This window comes from Typopeltis vanoorti, chromosome 15 (assembly GCF_054136105.1).
Source record: "Typopeltis vanoorti isolate ZY-2024b chromosome 15, IOZ_Tvanoo_1.0, whole genome shotgun sequence".
Lineage (NCBI taxonomy): Eukaryota > Metazoa > Arthropoda > Arachnida > Uropygi > Thelyphonidae > Typopeltis > Typopeltis vanoorti.
This window is the reverse complement of record NC_143563.1, coordinates 83,928,633-83,955,063: the sequence shown is the minus strand read 5'-3', so window position 1 is coordinate 83,955,063 and position 26,431 is coordinate 83,928,633. Positions and strand designations below refer to the sequence as shown.

The following is a 26,431-nucleotide window of genomic DNA, read 5'->3' as shown; positions in this document are numbered from 1 at the left end:
GTGAACTAGATATTAAAAAAAAAAATAAAAAATCCAGAGTCAGCAGATATCAACTTCTCCACAGCAAACCTTATATTACAAACTGTATCTGATTTCTACAAATAAGAATTGATTTTATATAATGTTCATTTTATAGTTAGAACTCTTACCTCTGAAGAAGAGGTGAACACATTGTTTCAAGTGCATAAAGGTCCAATAATTAAACACTATAGTTTAAATTTATCATAAGAAAAAATCCTGTTCTTTTGATAAAGTTCTTACATGCTATGAAAAAAAAATTGTATATATATGAAACCTATTTCTTGTATTAACAAGATCTGCTAAAATAGGTCAGGTATAAAACTTTCAGAAGATTAGGGAATGAAAATCTTTCCCTAATCTTCTGAAAGATTAGGGAAAGATTTGTTTCAGAAATGGTACACTATTTAATATTAATTATTATTAATGTATTACATCACATTAGATTCTATACAAATTCTTGAATATGTACCCTCTTCTTACAATAGATAAGTGATCTGAATTACTGAACCTAGAGCATAAAAACTGCAAGAGCTGAAAGATTTTGAGATACAGATATATGTACGAGGGTGGTCTGAAAAGTTCTCAGCCTAACAATGAACAAATGAATTTATAATTTCAAAATTATTTTTATTTTTTAACATAATCTCCCTTAAGACTAATACATTTATTCCAGCAATGCTCCAGCACCATTATCCCATCCGTGTAGTAATTCTCAGTAAGATCTGCAAAATACCCCTCTACAGCTGCAATCACCTCTTGATTCGAAGAAAAACGCTGACCAGTGAGAAAAAGTTTTAGTTTTGGGAAAACATAGAAGTCAGAGGGAGCCAAATCTGGGGAATAGGGTGGATGTTCCAAAATTTGTAGTGCAGATCCCTTAATTTTCTCATTGTTAAAACACCTTCGTGGGCAGGTGCATTGTCCTGATGAAAGATGATTTTTTTTTTCTTCTGCAAACTGGGTCTTTTTCTCACAAATTTTTTTGTCTAGTCTGGTTAAAAGATTGGAACAATATTCCCCAGTTCTTGTTTTACCATTTTCAAGATAATTAATAAATAAAATGCCTTTAGCATCCCAAAACACCAATGCCATGACCTTGTCTTCTTTGGCACTGAACAACTTGTTTCTGTCCAATGTTTTGACTGCTGTTTGGATTCTGGTGTGTACTGGTGAATCCAAGTTTCATCCATAGTAATAAATCAACACACAAAATCAGTTTTATTCCTGTTAAAATGCTCCGAGCACTGTTCAGAGATTTTCATGCAAGTGAATTTTTGATCTGCTGTGAGCAAGCGTGGCACCCATCTTGCACAAAGCTTTTTCATTTGTAATTCTTCACGCAAAATATATCCTTATACGTTCTTTTGAAATGCCTATAGTCTCAGCAATTTCACATACTTTGACTCGCCGGTCATCCAATACCATATCGTGCACTTGATCAATGACTTCTGGTGTTGTTACGCTTTTTGGACGTCCTTCACGTGGATCATCTTCAAGGCTGGTAAAGCCACGTTTAAACTCAACAGTTCATTTCTTAATTGTCAAAAATGAAAGAGAAGGGTACTCATAAACTTCAAATGAATTTCTTTTGGCGTTAAACCTTCTTTTACAAAAAATTTTATAACTGCACAATACTCAATTTTATCCATTTCAAGGGATACAGACAGCATTTTTGCTTCAGACAGCTGTATAAAACAAACTACTTGATAGAATGACTTGCAATTTCACATGGATGCTTATGACAGATGTACCAACTTAGAAAAAAAAACTTGCCGATAGTGCTGCCATCTATGGCCGAGGGCAAGAACTTTTCAGACCACCTTTGTATTAATTAACTATTTTAAAATAAAAATTCTACTAAATTGCCATCCACACCTATGATGATCAATAAAATACTCATGCATACTCTAATATTGTTCCAGTTCAGCTTCTTCAGAACAGGATCATTTTTACACACTTGATTCAACGTTTTGTCCACATCGGTATTATTGTCAGGTTCCAGAGGCAGAAGTTTTGGTCGTGTTGCTCTAACAATACCTATAAATTTCAATTAATTTTCATTACCAAATAATATAACTTTTCAGAATATATAGTACAAAAGTATCTTTTTTTTGGGTTATCTGGAAAAGACCCTACAAAATTAGTTATATCATCTATATATAATTTGAATATCTATCTTATACATATGTAACATATGTATAAGATAGTGTGCCAGTGTGTTTGGCACACTAGAAGAATATACTGGTTAGAGATATCAAAAAAGAATGTTAAAAAATTCTTGCAGATGCATGTGTGTGTGTGTGTGCAGGAGGGAGGGGGAAGAGTGGATAAAAGAAGTTTCAGAGAATGAGACTAAAGCAATTAAAGAGGCTCATTTGATTTGGTGTTGGATTTTATATCTAGAATAATTATAAAAATCTAACATCAAATAAAGATAGGGCACAGGGCAAAAGATACCAAATTTTGGAATATTGTAAAGTGAGTGAGTAAGTAAAGAATTCATTATTATGGCCAATTTGTCCTCTTCAATCTAGAAGAGAGAAAAATTTGGTGGTTTGTAGTGTTGAAAGAGTAAAGCAATATGCAAAATGTAAAGAGTTTCTCAAGGGAGGTAATGCTAAAAGCATCCCCATCCCCAGAAAAAAAAAGATATGGCTGCTTTTTAGTAGACATTAAAAATGATTAGATTTGTTATCTTCAACATGAAGGAGACTAAAACAAGTGAGATTCCCTGAAATCACTTTAAGAATGTTATATTCAAGCAACAGTGAGATGCTGTAAAGTATTCAACATTAAATACAAAGTCAAACTACTTGAATGAACAGCCACACAGAATGTGGCCAATTTAAATAAGTAACTGGGCAATTTTGTACTTCCCTCCAGTTGGTGAAAGTAATCATGATGTGATCGCCTGAGTTGTGGCTAGCCATATGAAGACTTCTGTGAGAAAATGATATATGTGGAAGTACAAGGCTACTAATTATGACAAGCTTGAAGCTATCATCATCATCAACAACAACCATGGGTCCAATGCCTGTAGGTGTCTGATGCCATCTTGATATGATTCTTCCATTGCATGCTTTTTTTGTGCAAGATGACTCAGTTTGTGTATAGAGTTTCCACACATAATGTCTCATTCCTTTATTTTTAAAACGTGGTCGACTAAATATCCGATATTTAAGATGTCAAGATTTTGATTAATACATTATGATAATTTAGTTATTATTTTGAGTTTTTCTATAAAGTTAAGTTGTGTATGTTTGCTTGCTTTGCCTTGCTTGAGGGTTTTTTTTTTTTGGCAGATATTTTGCAAAAAAGCAAGGAATGAATTTTTCATAACACACCTCAGAGATATACAACAAATACACAAATGTAAGACTCCTAAAATAACACTATTGGAACTATGAAAAACAGAATTACCTCCCACCCTCCTTCTCTGTGCAATCCACTGTTTTATAGATAAAATGATTAAAAGGGCAGAATTGTGTATAGAATGACAAAGGACTCAATCATATGAAAATTCCAGATGATAAAAGGTCAAATAAGTTAACTATCATCTGTAATTAATTCTCATAATGCTGGCTCATATTTTGCTCAAGATACACAACAGTTTGTGAAAAATGTGACACCAACATACTGCAATGCAATGACATGCCATGTATTTAATGAATTAAATACAAATTAAACATAAATAATGTTGTGAACTAAGTTCTTCATTATACCTTACTACTAAACCAGTATTATGTATATTGGCTGACAATTCTGTAAGAATTATCAGCCAAGAAAACTATACAAAACACAAATGTCATGTGTTTAACTCATTACTATCATAGTGGATTAGTAATCAACATCCTAAATCAGATTTACCATGAAAAAAAAAAAAAGCTTCTACCCTTAATGTTTTTATCAACTAGAAAATCTGCTAGAAATTCAGTCACTGTACCAAAAATCAACCAACATGGGTTGATAAAGATACTTTCAATTCAATAACCAACAGGAATTACAAAACACTGAAAAAAAGCTGTTGTCAACAACAACAACAACCAAAAAAGCCACACTTGATCTTTTATAAAGCAAATCACAGATTAATGTACATCCATCTCTAACATAATTTTTTTACTGTTTTTGGTTATAACTGCTTTAATTAATATTATATATTGGAACTTGCTCAATTTGTCAGCCAATCTATTCTTCTTAATGGACACCTAACCTTTAACAAGAATGTCACTCTTCTTCTAAGCTATGCCTTAGTTTTCTATAAATCCTAGTTTTATAAACTGACTAATTAATGTAAATTAAAATTTAGTGAAATAGTTTAATCTCTCCTAATTCTATGGCAATCAAAAGAAACTTTTTTTATTTTTTATGAAACTGTAAACATTGTTTGCCATATTTACTACTGTGTTCTGATCATATTACAATTACAAATATGTGCTTAATTTCATGTTATTGTTTTAAGCATTTCAGAAACAAGCAATCCATAAGACTTTAAACAAACGCATGATTAGGTAATTCTAGCATTCAAATACACTGGTGTCCAAAACCTAAGAACAAACACTATCTCTGAAGATTACAACCACAAATTCACATGAAACAGCTTATGGCAATGTAACAATTTTGAGTAGAAAGTGGGTACATATTCATTCAAATTTTCTAATCACATGCATGGTAGAACACAACAGGATAAAAGGCAAGGTGAAACGTGTCTGAAGGAAGCTCTTTTCATGAAGAAATAAAATGGCGAAACTGGACATCGCGTAACGTCTCAAAGATGTCATCTAGATGATTTCACGTAGAAAAGAATTATTGGAAAGCTCGAAGACTGAAGAATTACTGATATTGTGAGATAGTTTGGAATCTCACATAGCATTGTATCCAGGTTCTGGGAAGCATTTCAAACCAATGGAATGTGTTCCAGAGATTTGCTAAAAGGTTACCCTTGCTCTACAATGAAGCATGAAGACAGATTTTTGTTATAACAGCAAAACGTTATTGACACACTATGGCAAGTCAGCTCCATTTGAGCACAGTACATGGATTGATCCTAGTTTGAGGATACATTGTAGTTAGTTGGCGAATTTAGTGCTCATTAAAATTGGTGATTTTTGTCCGTTTTTATTGTGTTTTCTCTTAGAAAATCAGTGTTTTGTAGTATACTAGTGTAGGTTTTAGTGTATTTAGTGTTTTATCACATATTTCAATATTTTGTATATGTTTATAATGGTGCCAAAAGGGCAAGAAAGGTTAGTCCCACTAACGAGGTGATTAGAGACATTGTAAAATCTTGTATAGGAGGAATTTTGTACAAAATTCTTATATACCGATTTTACTTGAGAAAGAAAGTCAATACAAAATATTTGTAGTTTAACAATTTTTCATTAGTGTTTTATGTAATCTGGTAAAATATTAGAATGTATTGCTAAGTTATTTGAATGTAGACCTGAGGCTATTGCCAGGCGCGAAGGTCAGCGAGTTACAGGGTTTTCCTGCCATGACTCAGCGATTTTCGTGGTGGTGGTGGTGGGAAACCTTGGTAGAACATCTCGGGAACTCCAAGAAGTTCCAACGCCGTTGACGGAGAATATAAAGGAGACAGGCGCTCTGCTACTGGCTTTTTTTTACTTTTGTGTTCCTGACTTGTTCCGTCGAAGAAGGTTCCTAGGTCCAGCCGTTCCAAGGATGGGGAAGGATATCCTGCTAAGAGTATTTCGACGATGATAGATTTTTTTTTTTTTTTTTTTTTTTTTTTTTTTTTTTACGGCAGTGTCGGCCTGTTCCAGAAAGTCCCATTGCGAAGTTCCTTAAGCTATCTCCAGGAATGCTGTATTGTCGTTGCTGTGGAATAATGTCTGTTTGCAGTTCTAACGGGAAAGAAGAACGCTATATTCGTGATCTCTAGGATCATGAATGCTGAACTGGCTTTCTTGAAATGTATCAAGTAAGATTTATGTAGAACTGTTATGGATTGTGAACCTTAGAGCAGGGATTGTTGATTATATAGTTGCTAGCATATCGTAAGGTTATGAAGTCGGAAAACCACACTTCTTAATTATTGTGAAATAATTGTCTAAAGAATTCTGAGCAATTGTTAATGTTATGAGGTTATTGTTAAGAGTTGATGTTTGAAGGAGAGATTGAATGTAAATTTTAGTTAAGTATAATTCTGATATTCTAAGCTAAATTGTTTTAAAGTGTGTATGAAACTAACCATGTGTCTGACATATATGTGAACGTAAATATTTGTCATTGTCTCTAAGCTAAAGGATAGAAGTACTGATTTAAGTAATTTGAGAACCAGACACGTGCACTGCATTGTTACTTGGCAGAATTGATAAGAGCATGAAAAAATTTGATATGTGTAAAATCCTTTTTCCTTTAAATTGTAATTACCATGTCTTAGTATGAATAAATTGTTTTGTTTGTTAAATAACTTGCCAGATTTCGACTTACCAATGCACTTCTCATAAAAAGATAGAACCAGTGTGTACTTAAAGTTAAAAGCAGCCATGACTAATAGTAAGTTTTCAAACACTGCTTGATTTAGTGCTGAATTTTAGAGATACTTCCGTTCCGCTGAGTATTTCTCTTACATGTTCAGGAAAGACAAACAATTCCTTTGCACGATCTTTAATGGCACAGTCGTTACATAAATAAATTTTTAAAGATCAGTGTCAGAGAAAGCCAGCTAGTTAGACAAAGGAATTGGCTCCAGCCAGAGGCGGCAATTCCTAAATCTACACACTGCACACACGTGAAAGTAGCATAGTTACAACCTTCGAGGGGGTGGGGGGGGATTAAATTGTAGACTAAAGGATTGAAGGTGATAAGACCAGACCAAGCAACGAGATTACAACTCAGAGTTATGACTGTTAAGTTAAAGAAGATAAGAAATAATATTAAATATATTACGAATAAAATAAAAAAAAAACTTAAGGAATAATAAAAATCATTTATTTTTACAACATGGAGGAGGTTAATGAAAATTAATTAAACTCCAAAATAGTGAAGTTGAAGCAGATCATCAGAGAGATGATGCGGGAATTGCAAAAAAGTTGAGAGGCATTTAAATGAACAGAGGGAGAAAAAGAAAAATAAACAGGAAAATAAGAAACAACAAAGCAAGGAATCAGGTAGGTCAGGAAATAATGGAAATCAGGTTAGTGACATTGTTAGTAAAAAGAAAGAAGTTATTTGGTATGGAGACATAATAAAACATGCTATAGATGAACGAGTTATAACATCGAGTTTGTCTAGAGCAAAAATTAAAAATATAATGCAAGAAATTCAAAAACAGAAAAGAAAAGTAAATGAAATCGTAGTTGTAGTAGGCACCGATGACTTAAATGGCGATGAGTTCAGTAGGAGAGAGGACATGGAAGGGCGAGAGTGAAGAGTGAGAAAGTGAAAATCGTCAGTATTTTACCTTGTTATGATAAAAATGAATTAAGAAGGGCTATGATGACAAACGATTTGAAACGTAACCTGTGTAGAAGGAATGGATGCAAGTATTTGGATGTGTGGAGTGAGTTTGAGAGAAGACTGGATTTGTACAAGAGGGATGGCCTACACCTGAATGCATTTGGTATCAGGAATGTAGAAAAAATATTAACTGGTATGAGACTTAACACAGAGAGTCAGGGGAAACTAAATTATAAAGGGAGGAATGGTGTGAATGGGAGTGTAAGAGCGACAATGTTATATAACTGTGTTAATGACAGGAATGGGCTTTGTCATGGAAATGTTGACGAGGAAAGAATGATTTCGGGTTTCTGTTCATCTGGTTTGGACCCATCAAATATGTGCAAAGATGTCTACATGTGACATTAGAGAAGAACACTGATCTGCAAGTTGTCCAACTGTGTCAGGCAGACCTATATACAAGACAAAAGAACAAAAAGGTGGATTATTATGTCTGTACACAAATGCTAGGCGTATCAGAAACAAACCCTCAGATCGTAGGTATTAGTACCTGGTTATCAGAATCAGACCTACTAACTGGTATCGAGTGTACAGTATTTTTAGGAAGAACAGAGAGGATAGGAGAGAGAGAGAGAGAGAGAGAGAGAGAGAGAGAGAGAGAGAGAGAGAGAGAGAGAGAGAGAGGGGGGGGGGGTGTGCTGCTAATGATATCAGATGACTTGAATCCAGTTAGAGTTGAGACCTATGATTGTAGTAGTACTACTACTAACACTATTTCATGTGGCAGTGAGTTTGAAGCCATCTGGTGTGAGGTGGAATCTAACAAGATCAATTACATAGTGGGGTGTTGTTACAGACCTGATGGATCGGTTGCTAGTGATGAAGAAATGCATCACCAAATAAAAAAGATGAGCGTGAAAACAGTAATCATAATGGGAGACTTTAATTATCTAAATATTGATTGGGTAGCAGTAGAATGTCATGAGAAGAATGAAAATGCATTTATTGAGCTGTTGCGGAACAACTTCCTCAAGCAGCATGTGACAGAATGAACTCAAGGGCAATTAGTGTTAGTTTGATTATAGTGTCATCAGAGGGTGTTTCAGTTAAAGACGTAGCTATTCTGCCTCCAGTTGGTGACAGTGATCATGCAGTTGATCGTTGTCACCATCACACTCACTTGGGAAGTAACTAAGTTTCTGAACGTTTCATTCAGAAAAGGTTACATGCTGAACTACAAAGCAAAAATTATGACCAACTGAGGAGTATACCGAGTTCAGTGGAATCGGTCAATGTGTGGGAAGAATATCGACAATGCATGGGAAGCATTTAAACATGCGATATCAGAATGTGTCATGAGAGTTTGAAGAATAAATAGGGTAGGAGTCAAATGGATGTGTAATCTTATTAAGCAAGAGATTCTTAAGAAAGGGACGATGTGGAAGGAATGCCGTTTGCATAAGGATGACATCTGTTATGAATGAATGTTATAAGTAGCTAGTCACAACTGTTGTATGGAAAGCAAAGTCTGAGTATGAAAAGAAACTGGCTCTACGTTCTAAAGACAACCCACAAGACTATCGATATGCTGCAAGTAAAAGAAAGAAAGAATGAATATGAAAGAATAACTCTTCTAAATCTTGATGGAATGAGGGTTACAGATACAGAAGGGGTTGTTCAGTTAATGAGTGCCCATTTTGTTAAAGCTATCAACCTCGTGTAGGCAAAAATTGAGCTCACTGTTACCTTTTCACCAGATGAAGAAACACAGGTGTATAAGGACGAGGTATTAGAGCTGTTGCACAAACTGAATAAGAATTCAGCGATAGGGACTGATGGGATATCAGCACATGTGCTAAAAGAGTGTTCAGCTGAACCAGACATTCCTTTGACCAGGTTGTTTAATGAGTCTCAGAACAGGTAAAATTCCATTGCACAAGGGTGAGTCAAAGACTGATGTATCCAACTATAGACCAATTAGTATCTCATGAGTGGTGGTGAAGATTTTGGAAAAATTGGTAGGGCTTGCATTCAGAAATGGGTTCACAGTGAATCTACTTTGCAATGAACAACATGGGTTTACTCAGGGAAGATCATGTTTTAGCAATTTGCTCACATTCTATAACAATGTTATCATTGAACTGGATAAGAGGAATGGATACACTATGATACTTTTGGATTTTGCTAAGGTTTTTGACAGAATACAGCATGGCATGACTGACAGATATCAAAAAGTGGTATATGGGAGATGTGAGTCTGCAAGATTTAAGGTAACAAGTGGTGTACCACAAGGATCATTGCTTGGTCCACTGTTATTCAATCTGTACATTAATGATATTGGAAAGGATTTGACAAGTGACATACAGCTATTTGCTGATTGTACAACAATAGGTATGGTAATCAGGAATGTTGCTGATGTGCAGTACTTGCAGAATGTTCTGAATAGGCTGGAACTGTGAGCATGGGAAAATGGGTGTCAGTATTCAGTTCAGTGTAAATAGATATCTAATGTCATATTATATTGGTGGGATTAGGCTAGAAGAAACTGATGATGCTAGGGATCTTGGAGTGTAAATAGATAGGAAGTTAAATTTCAGGGGCTATGTGGCAAAGATTGCAAATACAACTCAAAAGATAATTGCAATGATGAAACAAATGTTCAAAAGGGAAGGCCATTTTGCCTTTTTACAAGGCCTTGATAAGACCACACATGGACTAATGTGCGCAGATCTGGTCTCCTGGTTTCCATCGCGATTCTGATATATTGAAAAGAGTGCAAAGGAGAGTGATATCAGGATTGTGGAATACTGATTATGAAGACAGATTGAGAATTTGTAGACTGCAGACACTAGCAAACAGAAAAAAGAGGGGTGACATGAATGAGACTTATAAACCTCTGAAAGGGTCATACAGGATTTCAATTGATGGAATTTTTCAATTTATGGAGGGTGAGGAAAGAACGAGAGGGCATCCTTGGAAGCTGAAAATAAAGGCTAGATTTTTCTCTCAGAGGGTGGTGATTGGAACAGATTACCTTTGGATGTTGTGAGTGCAAGCAGTGTGAATGAATTCAAGAATAAGTATGATAGCTGGTGTGTGTAGTATGTGGTTTCCCTTGATAAGTCTCTGACTCCCTGCAGGTCTCTTTTAATAATAATATCTTAAACTGTGGCAAGACGTCTATGACAAGTTGGAATATACACCTGAAGGCCTGTGGTCAGCATACCTTTATCTGCAGCTCATCATAGAGCATGTTTTCAGCATGTTGTATCCATAAAAACTTAAAAAAGATGCTAATGGGCTAATGTACTCTTTATAGAAGAGAGTCTTTTAGTCTTTCTTCCGATTCTAGATGACACTTGATCTGGCATGAAAGTGATACGGCTTGCCATTGCAAGGATGTTTGAATGTTCTTGAAAGGCTATGGTGTAGGGAGGCATTATGCTGAATGGACGCACTGAACTACAAGTGCTGGAAAAAGGGACTATGACTGGTGAACGATATTGCAACGAAGTTTACAACGCCATGTTCGAATGTTCCATGGTGCTGCAGGCAAAGAATTCAATTTTATGGATGGCAATGCCACACCACATCGTACATGAGTAGTGGAAATACTTTTGGAGACCAAGGATATTAACTGAATTGAGGGGTCAGCATGTTCCCCAGATCTCAACCCTATAGAAAATGTTTGAGATGCAATGGGAAGACTCACTGCTGCTCGAAATCCCCCCCCCCCTCTAGAAAACAAACAAGGGCTTATACTTGCTCTGAAGGAGGAGTGGGTCATTTGCCTCAAGAGCTCCTGAATCTGTTGGCTCTAAGCATGGCATTACATTATTATAGCTGCATAGGGTGGACATATTCCATACTGAAATATATCTCTACATAGTTTTCTGTAATTCCCTAACTAAATTTGTAACTTTTGCCAAAAGCGTAGTGCAATTTAATTTGTATTAAATTTATAACACATTTTTCGTGTAATATAATTTATTAGTATGCTGGCAATAAATTTATGTCCGCATTTTTCTGTAGTTATGAAAATTTTTCATATACAGGTAAAAATGCAGTTTTTCCTTAGCTTTTGGACACCAGTGTATTAATTAATTCGAAATAAAAAAAGGAGAAAAAATGCGAAATTCTTTTCATATTAGTCTTAAAATTATTTTCTGTAAAAACAGTTTCTCTTCACTAACACTAATAGAAAATATGGTAATTTTAAATTCTGTTTAATGAAATATTGACTTCAATAATCAAATTCTTGATATGTAGTCAATGGATGCAGGATACGATGATAACACTACATGAAAGATTATATCATTTCTATGTCCTAATGACAATTTTCCTCCAAATCAGTCTTAATTGTTAGGATTTCAGTACTTTTAGATCTTATATTTTGGTCTTCTAAGGCACTTTTAACTGCAACAATCCACATAGATCTTGGTTTTCTTCTGTGTTTTTTTCCTACTATCTTGACATCAAACACTTGTTTTGCCTAACCCTTTATCTACCATTCTTGTGACTATTATCCAAGATTCACATTCCTGAAGGCTAGGAAATGGCAAGTTCCTTCCTAATATCTTCATTTATAATATGATTATGTCACTGATTCCATCTGTTCACTCTCCTAATTTTTCTCAGAAACTCTCATATCTTTAGTCCTTAACTGTTTCAGTTCAGAACACGTTAAAATTGTTTGGAACACTATCTTGTACAGCTAGTTTGGCGCTTTGACTAATTTCTCCCCTATTCCATATAAATTCCTTCAGTTAACTCCACACCATACCAGCTTTAATTATTTTGTTGTCTATTCCCATATTTTGTTTGCCATCTTCACTAAATGGTGAAAGTGAACATAGAATTGAGCTATGCAAAAAAAAAAAAAAAAAAAAAAAAGGTTTTTTAAATTAGGCTTTTTATTGAAAACTATGTTGCATTTTTCAGTTTGGATACAAGTGTCCTCTAGTTGTGTTGTTGTTGGAATTTTCTGTTGTTTATATTGTATATTGCAACTTGTTTGTAATGCTTTTGAAAATGACATCCATAAAAAAACGCTTGTCAGTGGCAAAGAAAGCTTCAGTATGAATATCTAGCTCTGGCTTGGATTTTTTTGCAGTGGATGCATTGTGAAAATTGCTATATGTGTGCACCAAAAAATGCAAAAGATATGCTTTTTTTGTGTTTTGGACTGTTTGGATAAATGAGAAAAAGGAAAGTATTAATGTATATGAAAAGTGTCTTGATAGATTACAGCGATTAGAAATGGGAACAGGGGTCGGGATCATAGTAGAAGAGCTGACACAAGTTAGTGACAATGAAAAGCGAAATGAAATATCTGGAAGGGGATACTAAGCATCTACAGAACAGATCGGGCATTATATCAAACAATACTTAGTCTTTATTTGAGTTGTAAGTCAGCAGTTAGAACTGAAGGAAGTACAAGAAGGTGGTTTAATGTTAAATCTGGTGTGAGACAAGGATCTACATTATCCGCTCTGTTATTCATTATCTATATGGCTCACATTATCAATTAAAGTGGTATTAAACATGATATCAAAATTGGAGATGTTAATGTCAGCTCTTTGGTTTATGCGGATGATGTTATACTTCTAAATAAATCCGCTACAAGTCTGCAAGATTCTCTGACTAAATTCAATAACTGTTGTAATAGATATGGTATGAAGGTGAGCAATAAAAAGACAAAGACAACGAAAATAGGCAGAATCATTGAAAATGTCAACTGTGTTGTGAATGGAGAACCTGTGGAACAAGTAAAACATTTCAGCTACTTAGCCATGATTTTTAGTGAAGATGGTAAATTAAACATGGAAATAGACAACAGAATCAACAAAGCTGGTATGGTAGGAAGTCAACTAAATAAATTTATATGGAATAAGAGAGAAATTAGTCAAAACACTAAATTAGTTGTATACAAAACAGTGTTCAAACCAATTTTAACTTAGGGATGATCTGAGAGCTGGGTCAGAAGTCAAACACTTGACAAAAGACTAGAGACCACAGATATGAGGGTCCCAAGAAAGATTAGGGGGATGAACAGATGGCATCAATGGATATCATATCAAAACAAGGATATTAGGAAAGAACTTGACATTGTCAGTATCCAGGAATGCATTAGCAGAGCTAATCTCAGCAAAACAAGTGTTCTCTGCTAGGCTGGCAGGAAAAAGACCCAGAGGAAGACCAAGATATAGGTGGATTGATACAATAAAAAGTGCCTTAGATGATAGAAATATAAGAGTTGGAGTCTTGACAGGTAATAGACTAAATAGGAGGAAAATTGTAGATAGAAAGTTAGTAATGATGTAAATTTTTCATGTAGTACTATCATATCATGTACACCCCTTGAGGATACATGGCAGGAATTTGACGATGATGAAGAGATTGGCAGATCAGAATGAGAAGGAGGAATGTTAGAAGAAGAAATTGAAGGATAGTTATATATCGTTGTATGAGGACTCAATTATTAGAAGTGCAATGACTAATAAAGTGCACAAAACATGCTTTTCTGGTGTAACAATGAAGCAAATAACTGATGCATTGTAGAAAAGGAAAGATCAAGCATCAAAATTAGTGGTAGTTGTGGGAACAAATGACTTAGCTGGGGGGGAAAAGAATGTTGATAGAGACTTGAGGAAGTTTATTATGGCAGGTAAAGAATAATAGTGTTGTTGGAAAAGTCGTAGGCATGTTGCCCAGATATGACAATAGTGAATTGAGAAGGAGAGTAGAGATAATGAATAGTAAGATGGCTGTCAGTTGTTGAGGAAAAGGGAGTTCACAAATTGCAAATCTGTGTAGCAAATTTGAAGGAAACTTGGAATGGTTTAAAGTTGATGGATTGCATTTGAATGGGTTTGGTGTTGGGCATTTAGAAAGGTTACTGTTTTGTTAATGTAGTAAATGATTGGAACCTTCTTTGAAGAAGGGCAAGCTAAATGGATTGTAAGAGGAAGATGGACATGAGGTTGAAGATGTGGTTGCAGCAGCACAATGTGATGGATGACACAGGTAGGAATGGAAAACAGAGACAGGATCAGGGAAACAACAGTGGTTAGACCAAAGAGGGAGGCGTGGTATAGGAGCCAGAATAGAGAATGTTGAAGCTGGTAGAATGGCATCAAGGGATTATGTTTGTACACAAATGTAAGGAGTATTCCAAACAAGAGAGTGGAGTTTGTTGCATTGATTGAGATAGTATGCCCAGAGATAATTGGAATAAGTGAAACTTGGCTGTCTGAGGAGGATGTGATGTAGGGGGTTAGAAATGGAAGCGCACGGACTGTCATTATGCACTCATTTTTAAAAAAAATTGAAGGTGTTTTGAATAATAATAAATAAGAATATTGTAGAAAAAAGATTATTTATTCAAATTACAACATATTTGTAAGAGAAAACAAGATAAAAAAAAATAATCAAATATCTTAGAAATAGAACTGCATATGCTACATGTGCAATAAATGTGTAGAACTGGATTAACATTCTTTTACTTAAGTTCTACACATTCATTGCACATGATTATAGCATGTTCAAGACATAAATTTGTAACATCTCTTACAATAATATTTAGATGCATGATTTTTTTTTTTCTATCACAATAATAGCATCTTCCTTTTTCTGGATGTGCAACTGCAGTTTCATTCTCAATTCTGTTCTCGAGTGATCCACAAATTTTTGCGAGTCTTAGTTTTATATTTCTTGGCAAACTTTGAATTGATACCCTTTTTTGCAAATGTACTTCTAGTAGAGAGAATCCAAGATCTTGCAGAAATTTATGTCGCAATATTTTTTTTGTCAATGTTATTCACATGGTAAATAACTTGAGAATTAATTCCAGCAATGTTGATGCAAGAGTAAAAAACTACCATAGGCCATCTTCTTGTTGATCTAGCACAATTGTAGGTTGAACACAACTGATCCACAACATCTACTCCTCCTTTTGTATGGTTATAGGTAGTCAGAATTTCAGGTTTGTATAAAGCTCCACTCTCTGTATCAATGGCATTATCGTCATGCAAACTTGATGCTAACAAAACAAATTTCTTTTTTTTTTTTTGGACAGTATGATACAAGTGTGCATTTATCTTTGAAAGCAAACATACTCGATTTTATAGGACAATTTGTTTGCACTAATTCAGGAGGTAGTTCTCTTTTATTTTTTCGAACTGTTCCTATTACAGTAAGTCTATATTTCTTTAGCAAATTTTCAATCAAAGGAAAAGAAGTGAACCAAGTATCTAAAGTAATATTTCTCCCAGAATTTTTGATTGATTCTACTAGTCTCTCAACAACGTCACCTGGCGAATTGCTCATGAAGTATGGCCCTTCCGGTTGTCGTCCAACATATACCTCAAGATTAGCCGTACAGTACATTCTAGCATCACATAATGCAAAAAGTTTAATACCGTATTTATTTGGTTTACTTGGTATGTATTGACGAAATGAACGTTTTCCTCGAAAACCTTCCAGCTTTTCATCGATTGTAGCGAATGCACCTAGATTGTATCCATTTTTGCACTTTGTAACAAATAGATCAAAAACTTCACAAATAGCTGCCAATTTGTCTAGCTTTTTTCTGTCTTCACGTGTACTCTTTATCATCAAATCTCAAATACCTCAAAAGGAATTTGAATCACCTCACCGACATTGTTAGTCAAAATATTTCAATGCCTTTACCATTACTTCCAAAAAGATCTTCTAAATTCAAAGGTTTGCTTTATATGTACCAGCAATATATATAGAAGTTCAACTAAAGCCTGTATTTCATTCAGAGTTGTAAACTTGGCATTTCGTTCTCGAGTGTAATTACTAGCTAAACTTTCAATATGCTTGTTTGTGTTTTCCAAAATAATCGATAAAATAGAATTGCCTATAAAATAATTCCAAATATCAAAAGGTGACTGCAAATTTTGAGTGTCGTTTTTAGGGTCAGATAATTCTTTGATTGTATTGTATCTCTCATTCCTAATACGTTTGTTAGTTCATGGTATTGCTCTCCATAAAGTTCCGTCTTTTCCCTGATAGAATCTATCCTCCAAACTCTCTGGGTTATCTTCGGCTACTTCTAATGACACCCCATCATCTTCTTGCTCGGTTTCGCTGCCACTCATTTCTTCCACATTGTCTTCCTCCTCTGAACTAACATCATTGTCTGAAACATCATCCTTGTCATTAGCGAAGCATTCATTCATCAGCTTCTGTAATCGTTCTTGCTCCTTCTCATAATCACCCATTTTATTTTACTTAAAGAGAATATAATTTACCATATTGCAATTATATATAAACATATATAAAATAGATATATATGTGTATAAAAAATATATTTCCTGTGTAAATATATAAGCCTGTATGTAAAAATATAAATAATTTACAAGTACTTACCAATTTTAAAAATTTTGATAACTATTTGTTGTTTTAAGGATACTTGCGACATAAGACTGAATGACATAAGACTTAGTGATATAACATCATGCGGCATGTTCTAATTTCAACGATCTATTGTTAGTATTCTAGCTTGTATATTTTTTTAAACTGTTCTTGTAATACCACCGACGATGGTCTGCTATTTCCAGACCGAAATATTTGGTTAAATAAATATCTTTCTTGTGATTACGTGATTATATCATTCAATTTTGATAACTGCTTATTCTTATAACACTAAGGATTGCATGGGATCTGTGACTGCGCAATGTCTCAGTGGGAACAGTTGTTATCGCATCAACGTAATATTCTACACTAACATATGTCTTCCCTATATATGAAGCTACATAAACGCACAACTGGATTTAACCAGCCGCTTTAGAAATATACGCAAAAAAGCAAATGTGCGGACTGGGAGTCTGCACGCGACCTCTGGAAGGTTAAGCAGCATGTCACAGAAGCAACTCAAAGTTTTAGTGTTGGATTTGGTGATATTTCACAAGATATGGTTGTTAATGAGGTATTAACACTGCTGCTGGTTGGTGAAAATAATCATGAGGTACTTGTTTGTGAAATGGTGAAACAACAAAAGGCTACTGCAAAAAATGGATATATGCGGAAGTATAAGGTGAGTGATTATAGGAAGCTCTGCAGTCAACTGCCTTATGAATTTTTATGCACACCTCATCTACCCAATGTATTGATGCCAGTTGATTGCAGAGCTTCCTATAATCATCCACCTTATACTTTTACATATATCCATTTTTTACAGTAGCCTTTTGTTGTTTCACCATTTCACAAACAAGTACCTCATGATTATTTTCACCAACCAGCAGCAGTGTTAATACCTCATTAACAACCATATCTTGTGAAATATCACCAAATCCAACACTAAAATTTCGAGTTGCTTCTGTGACATGCTGCTTAAGACAGTTATCGCTCAAAAATTCAACAAGTTCACTGTCTTGTTCTTATACACTGTTTCATCCTTCCATTTTATATTTCTGTGATTAAAGTCTCCCATCAGGATCTTTTTTATGTGGCCAACTAATTTGCCTAAACATTTCACAATCAGTATTTTCACAATCTATGCACACCTCATCGAGCAACGTACAACTGCATACCAAGGGTTAAGAGTAAATAGAGTAGGAGTGAAATGGATGAACCGTGAAATTAAGCAAACTGTGCTGGAAAAGAAAAGGCTATGGAAGAGGTACAAGACAGTTGGTGGTGATCATATCCATGAAGAGTATAAAGTGCAGGCTAGAAAGGTGATGAGCATGGTAAAGAAAGAAAAGGTGCAGTATGAGAGGAGACTGGCTAGTCAGGCCAAGGTTAACTCAAGGGAATTTTTCTGCTATATGGCAAGCAAGAGAAAGAATAATTATGGCAGGTTGACACTAGTGGATAGTCATGGCAGCTGAATAACAGTTGCAAAGGATATAGTGGAGTTATTAAACAAGCACTTTATCAGCGTATATGATTCTGGTGTGAATTATGTGGTGCAATGTATAGAAGGGAGGCATAGCCAACCACAGTTGCCTATGCCCTTCACCTGGTTATTTAATGAAAGTCTTGAAATGGGTAGGGTTCCTAAGGAGTGGAAAAAAGGCAAAATAGCACAACTCTACAAGCATAGTTCTAGGACAGATGTTTCCAATTATAGATCAGTCTGCAAAACTGTGGTTGTAGTCTAGATGTTGAAGAGATTGGTTAGAAATAGAATACAGGATTGAGTTGACGGGCATAGCATTCTTTATTATGGTTAGCATAGATTTGTAAAGGATAGGGTGTGTTAGATAAGAGAGAATCACATACAGTGATATTCTTGGACTTTGCAAGTGTTTACTAGATTACCACATGATAAGTTGGTGAACAAGCTGCAGAGGATAGGAATAGATAGTATATTGGTTAGGTGGATCAGAGGTTGGCTCTGAACAATACCAGCAGGATGTGTATGGTGGAGCGGTGTCTCAAAAAAAAAAAAAAAAAGGAGGGTAACCAGCGGCATCTCCCACAGTTCTGTTCTTGGGACACTGCTGTGTAACTTGCTTGTAAACAATATATCATGTGGTTTGACTGAGCTCTTCAGTTGTTTGCTGATGATGCAAAATTGGGGAGAATTATAAGTAGCACTGCTGATGTTAATTCCCTTCAAGAAGATCCGAATAGACTTTTGACTTGGACAAAGGAATGGAGTTATAGTTTTAATATTAATAAGTGCAAGGTGTTGCATTTTGGAGTGCAGAAATATAAGGCTGTTACTATATCAATGGTGCCAAACTGCACCATCGATATAGGAAGTGGATAAGATTTGAGAGTGATGGTTGACAGTAGACTGAAGTTTAGAGGGCACATTGCTAGTGTTGCAAAGTCTCCACATGGTAGTGCTGCTATAAGAAGTACTCTTATCATAGTGTGCCACTGTATAAAGCACTGGTCAGACCACACTAGGACAATTGTGCTCATATATGGTTATCTGGTTTTCATTGTGATGTGGAAACATTGGAGAGGGTCCAGAGATGAGTGACTAAGACAATATCAGGACTTTGGAATGCTGGCTATGGAGAGAGAGAGAGAGAGGTTGAAGAAATGTGGATTGCAGAGTTTAGCAGATAGGAGAAAAAGAGATTATATGATAGACGTTTAAGTTAGTGAGAGGATTTTATCGGATTAATTCAGATGTTTATAAAGAAAGTAGAAGGTGAGAGAGGAAAAACCATTCTTACATAACTTCTTGGAAGTTATGTAAGAATATGGTGAATAGAGGCATGAGGAGTAGATTATTTAGAAGAACTGTTGGTGAATGAAATGCATTACCAAAATGTGTTGTTAATGCAAGGAACATTAATGATTTTAAGAGTCGGTATGATAAATACATTGACAGTTAAATGAACTTCCCATGATGAGCCTGCCGACTCCATGGAGGGTGCAATAATAATAATAATAAATAAATAAATAATAAATAGTTTGCCTAAATAGTTGAAATGTTTTACGTGTTTTATATGTTCTCCATTCAGAAGGCAGCTGATGTTTTCAATATTACTGCCTATTTTCAAAGTCTTTTTTTATTATTGATTTTCATACCAAATTTATGACAAAGTTATTACTTTAGTTAGAGAATTCTGAAAACTTATACCAGATTTATTTAACATATAATATCAACTGTATAAGTAAAGAGCTAAGATTAACATATCGAATTTTAATATCAGGTTTATTTATTTATTTTTTATATCTGATATACACATGAAAGGCCACAAGACCTATAGCATATTAGTGCCTCATGTGGGCAAAAGGAATAGAAGAAAGGACGAATCTGTTCACATTTAGCTTGAACAGTTGAAGGTTGTAATCTTTGGGGAAGCAAAGTGGGGGAGACTGTTCCAAAGGACAGAAGTGGATGGAATGAAAGAGGGAAGAGTGAAGTTGGTTCGGTGAGTTTCCAGATGGACTGTAAAAGAGTGTTGGTTAGTTAGCAGTGGCCCTTGTTTTAATGATTTTGGAGGAGGGTGGAGGAATAATAGCAGCCAATTAAGTAGAGCACTGTCCACAAAAGTATTTATAGAAGAGGCACAAGGCAGAAACTGAACATCTGTGAAAGAGGAATCATTAAGTAGTGTCTTGTGCAAAAAAAGTACACCATGTTTTTGGCAGCTGCAGAAGCTATAATTGAAATGTGGTTGTCAGGAAAGATCGGAGGTGCAGGTCAGTCCAAGAAGAGAAATCTGATGGTGTTTGGATATCTCAGTATTATTGAGATAAGGGGGGGGGTGGATGTGAGCTCTTTCTTTTGAGAGATCACACAGAACTGACTTTTGGTAACATTGAAATTTACAAAGTTGTCTTTGCTCCACTGGGATATGGCTAGGAGATCTGAGTTCAGGTCCCTGGTAATAGTAGATCTTGAGGATTCTAATACTTGAGCACTACAAGGTTTGTTCAATGAAAAAGAGACATGGAGTGTATACTTCACTGGCAAAGTTATGGACAGGATTGGAAGTTTGTGAGACCAGGTGATTTATATACAAGTGGAAGAGAGTGGGTGAAAGAACAGACCCCCTGGAGTACTCATGCATTGGTGGAGAAGTCTGAGGAGAGCAAACCATCCACCATGTATTGAGTGACCAGTGAGAAAGTTGGTGATCCAATTGCAGACCATAGGATGGAAGTTTGATAAGTAGAATCCTGTACCAAACTCAATCAAATGCCTTTGAAATGTCAAGTCACTAGGCATATGGACTCCCTTTTTTGTCTGGTGTGCACATATACAGCTTAGGAGTATTGGCTACATTCACATTAGGAAATGAAAACAATCTACCACCTAATAAAGGAGTTGGAATATCATTGTAATACAGTGAGGCTTTAAAATGGCTGCATTTTGTTTCATAAAGTTAGATACACAACATCATTCAGGATAATAATTCTGTCCCTGTACTGAGGAAACTCTTAATACAATATGTAGTTTATCTAATAATCATTTAAAAACATTTTTTTTATGACATTCTTCCTTCAGGTATCTAATTCTGCCTTTAAAAATGCTTCACTAGGGTGGACTGTAATAGATGTTTAACATCTTAATTATACAAACATCTGAGAAGGATATAAGGTGAGTTTACATGCAAAGTTGAATGATCTGAAATATTGGTAATTTGCATAAAACTGCATTAAAAATTTGGATATAGTTTGTCTTTAACATAGCATGAATGAAAATATTGCATCTTGTAGACCATAACTATTTTCCTTCACCAAGCTATTAAATTTAAACATCTTTGTAAGATATTATGGCCAAAGTTTACTGAACTTAAGTTTTCTGAAACCCTTTTAAAAAATCATATATTAAAATAATAGCAATTATTGTTCAGCCATGTACTTTCAAACCTGTCTCCTAATTTCTGTCCTTTATTCAAAATTGAAGCATGATACTGGTCTTGGTTCAGCATGCTATGCAGTCCCAATATAGCTATAAAAAAAGTGCACAATTAAATATTATGCTATATGAAATATGTAAGGAAATGAATGTAATAATACTGAACTTCAAAAATTAAAGCAAATGATTATAATCTGCTTAACAAATGAATGCTAACTGTAACAGATATCATTTGTAAATATCACAGAAATTTAAGTCTATTAAGCCATTCTTTGATTGCAAAAAAAATACTTTTTCATTATTATTATTATAATTACCCAAGACCCTGTGGAGTCAAAGACTCATCTGGGAGTTCCTTTTATCATACACACAGCTCATCATACCATACTTTAAACACACTCAAATTCTCTGCGGACATCATACTCTCAGGCAAGGCATTCCAATCATTCACAACTCTGCATGAAAAAAACCTGTCTCTCACTCCCCTACTCACACCCTCTTCATACAGTTTCCAGGGATGACCTCTGGTTCTCCCCTGATCTCCCACTATTTTCTGGAGAACCTCTCCAGCATTGATCCCATGACAACTCCTTACTAACTTGTAGGTCTCTATCATATCTCCCCTCTTCCTCCTGTCCACCAGCCTCTGCAAGTTGCATCTTCAATCTTACCTCATACTCGACATTCCAGAGGTTAGAAATTACCTTAGTCAGTCAACTCTGGTTCCTTTCTGACATCTCTTCATCCTTCTGAAAACCAGGTGACCAAATCTGGGCATAATAGTCCATGTGGTCTAATCAAAGCCTTATACAATGGAACAGGAATCTCCATACTTCTACAAGTCAGTGTTCTCCACATCATTCCCAGAAGCCTTTGTGTTGTCTTCACAATTTTGGCTATGTGTCCCCTAAATTTCAGATCCTTATCCACTATCACCCCCAGATCTATTATTTCCTCCACCTCCAACAATATATCTTCACCAAGCCTAAATTCTGCATCCCATCTTTGTTTTCCAAATTTTAAAACCTTACATTTTGCAACATTGCACTCACATTCCTGTGCCCAATCACTAAATTTATTCAAGTCTTCTTCTAAGGCAACAACATCTTCTCTACTCTTCCTGGTACGTCCGAACTTTGCATCATCTGCAAACAACTGAATATCTCCATCCAAATCTTTACCAATATCATTAATATACAAGTTAAACAGTAATGACCCTAAAACAGACCCCTGAGGCACACAACTAGTAACTTTCCTTTTCCTGGATATTGCTCCCTCATACACAACTTGTTGATACCTATCAGGTAGCCAGTCTCCAATCTAATATCCAACCCCATCTGCTCTAGTTTGACTGTCAACTCATCGTGGTAATCTATCAAAAGCCTTTGTGAAATCTAAGTATATTACTGTGTATCCCTCTCTGTCCAAGGAAGCAGTCATCTTATTGCAATAAGTAAGTAGATTACTAAAACATGATCTCCCTTTAGCAAATCCATGCTGTCCATCAAAGATAATACCATTGTTGTCAACCCAATTCTGGATCTTAATTCTCACAAGCTTCTCCAACAACTTAACCACAACACCTGACACACAGATAGGCCTATAATTTGATGCTTGAGTTCTATCACCTCCTTTATGAAGTGGCACAATCTTGCCATCCTTCCACTCCTTAGGAACTTGACTGAGTGCAAGACTTGTATTTAAAAAATATATGAAGGCTGGCATCAACTCCCTGACACATTCCTTCAGAATACATGGTGATATATTATCAAGTCCCACAGCCTTATTCACATCTACTTTGCTCAACTCCCCATACACCTCTTGCTCACTTACAGTCAGTCTCTCCTCCCCATCATCAACTGCTCTCAATCTCTCCATGAAGTCACATTCACAAGATTGAAAGACCTTTATGAACTGCACATTGAATATTTCTGCCACATCTTCTGCAACAGCTGTCTTTATACCATTTTCTCCAAACAATGTCATCCTTCCATAATCATTCTTTCTTTTGCTGGCAACATATTGAAAGAACTCCTTAGGATTCTTTTTTGGCTTCACTAGCTAACTGTTCATACCTCACTTTAGCTACCCTCACCAACCAAGTCACCCACCTTGCTGGTCTTTGCAGTCTTCATGGAATTGGTTATTTCCACTTCTCTTATACTGCCTCCATAATGCCCTTTTATTCTGTATTGCATGCTTAATCTCTCTATTCATCCATTTCACACTACCTTATTTAATCTTCTCACCCTTGGAATACATTTAGACATTGCATCTACTAGGTAGTTCTTGAAAATCCCCCAAGCTGCATTGATCTCCTTTCCAACAAACTCCTCATTCCATGCTACACCTGCAAGCAGTCTCCTGAGCTGTTCATAATCACCCCGCCCCTTGTAGTTCCACATATACCCTTTTCTTACTGAGGTCCTCACACTGCTGGCAACCAGTGCCGTTGCTTGATTTTTGTACTAATTTAGCTTGTTTGTTGTTTATGATCGAACTAATTGTTTTTGAAGATGACTTTGTTCTCTCTGGATAAATGTTAGATCTGGTCAAGCACATATGCGCGATTGGGGGGTGGGGGTAAGTGTTCTTGAACTTGTTGTTGATCACTGTTATTAATTTAGATGTGCATGCCAGCGTGTCATAAGTCACTTTTATGAAGCGTGGAAAGTTTGTTACATACTTTCTTTTATTGATGTGTCCAAAACGATGGCACATGATGATATTTTTAAAATTCAAGTTGCATCTTCTCCTAATTTTATGATGTCTACTTTTAGTGATTTTCTATTTTTGTCAGAAAGTTCAAAATAACAGCAATGGATTTTTGTTTTTGGTCTCCATTCAGTTATGTACTCTTGATGCAATTAGGCTGCAGAGTTCATTTGCAAGCAAGGGTGAACTTGAGTTGTGTTGCTGATCGTCAATTAGTTCTAGTGCTTGCATTTTGGAGGAAAAAGTTTCGTTCATAGTACTGACATGCTATTCAAGGTTTTCAACTTGTTTGCCTAAGTTCAGGAGCTGTTTTACAGAAGGGAGGCACAGCAAACAGAAAAAGGACTGGTTGAGGTCGATAAATAGCTTGTGCACCAATTCATCTATTTTTGCACAAGAACTGTGTAGCCAGTGTCAACAGAACCCAAACAATATACCTTTTTTTTTCTTCTTTTTTTTAATCTGCAACATCAATTTTACAGCTGTGACACTGTGTGAGTTTGTCAGCAATCGACAGCGCTGCACTGGCAAGACACGAGGTACTCTTTCATATAAAATAAATTTGTTCATTTTGGGAATTTCAGAAAGTTCTATAATGAAGTTTCACTTGTAAAAGAGTATTTTTAATTCCTTTGTAATGAAAATTGGAAAACACTTATTGGCATTTAAGCAGCGAAATTTGTGTGAAACTTAAATCTTTTTCTTTTGCATTCAAGGAATTTTACAATTTATTGTACTGTCAAAGTGTTACTCTTATGGCCAAGATAAGTTTTACTTATGCAAGAAATCATGTACACATACAAGAGGAATGATAACAATGTAGTGAGGCATATAGAACTAACACCTATCATGTACATTAAAGATCTACATGATAGGTGTCCCTATATCAAAAGTCATAGCAATATAATTCTTATCACAAGAATCATTAGGACTAACATCTACATACCATAACTAAAATTCTAAGTTGAATATTATTGGCTAGCAATATTCATTTAATAGAAGTAGCTAATAAGACATAGCCAGTCAAGTTTGTGATCTTAAATCCGGTTAATAAAACTAGCATTTTGAAAACAGTAAAAATTTCCCCCCAAAGTATTATCTTCTCCATCTCCTGAGACACCTTTATAGGTCACATCATTCAACCAATTTCGAATATAGATTTCCTATTTTTTTTTAAAATCACCTGAGAAATTCAGCCTAATTGAACCAAAATAAAGGATAACTTCCTTGGCAATTACAATCCTGAGAATTCTGGTCCAACTGTGGGGGGGGGGAATGCCCTTCAACCTATTTTGATCAAATTTGGAATACAGTTGTTTGCCATTGCAGAATGTCTCCTGGGAAATTCATTCTATTTAGACTTCAATGAAAGGATGGGGAGGATACAGGTCCCTATCTCCTCCAGCACAAGTTGCATCACTCGAATGATTGACCAAATTTGGAATATAACTTTTCCTTATGTCAGTTATGCTCCTGCTGAAAATTTCAGACCAATGGGACTAAAGTGGATTGTGTGTTGGTGCTAGAGAATCATTTCCACTGCAGACATCTCTATAAGTTGCTTTGAGGATTCCAAATTTGCTTGAAATTAATTTCAAGCAAATTTGGAATCCTCTCTCTGTTCATCATTCAGCCATCTCATTAAATTTGAAATACAGCAGTTTCTTACTGTTTGACATATTCTGAATTTTTGCAAAACTAGACCAAATAAAAAGAAAAAAATGCTGCAGACACCATTGCATGCAGTTGCACATTCATTCAACCATTTCCGATCAGTATTTTTTTTTTTCAAAGTATTTCATCCAAAAAGTGAAAAAATTGTTAAAAAAACAAAAACAACAAATATGTAGAAAGGCACACTAGAAACAGCTACTGGCTGATACAGTTTTAATTATTCAGAATGTAAATTCTCTGAAAAAAATTTGAGTACTATCACAATATTACTACTAATTACTAATGTTAGAGAGCTGCTGC

General features: G+C 35.3%; 1 protein-coding gene across 3 annotated transcripts in view; it reads right to left on the bottom strand.

Annotated features, from left to right (window-relative positions):
• tmod (tropomodulin) overlaps positions 1 to 26,431 on the bottom strand; it is a 240,965-nt gene that overhangs the window by 79,530 nt on the left and 135,004 nt on the right. For all 3 annotated transcript variants that reach the window (XM_090405530.1, XM_090405529.1, XM_090405528.1), the window contains 2 exons: positions 21,746 to 21,835; positions 1,928 to 2,058 (listed from right to left, as the gene is read on the bottom strand). In XM_090405530.1, coding sequence (XP_090261656.1) covers positions 1,928 to 2,058; positions 21,746 to 21,835 — 221 coding nt within the window. The remainder of the gene's footprint in view (positions 1 to 1,927; positions 2,059 to 21,745; positions 21,836 to 26,431) is intronic.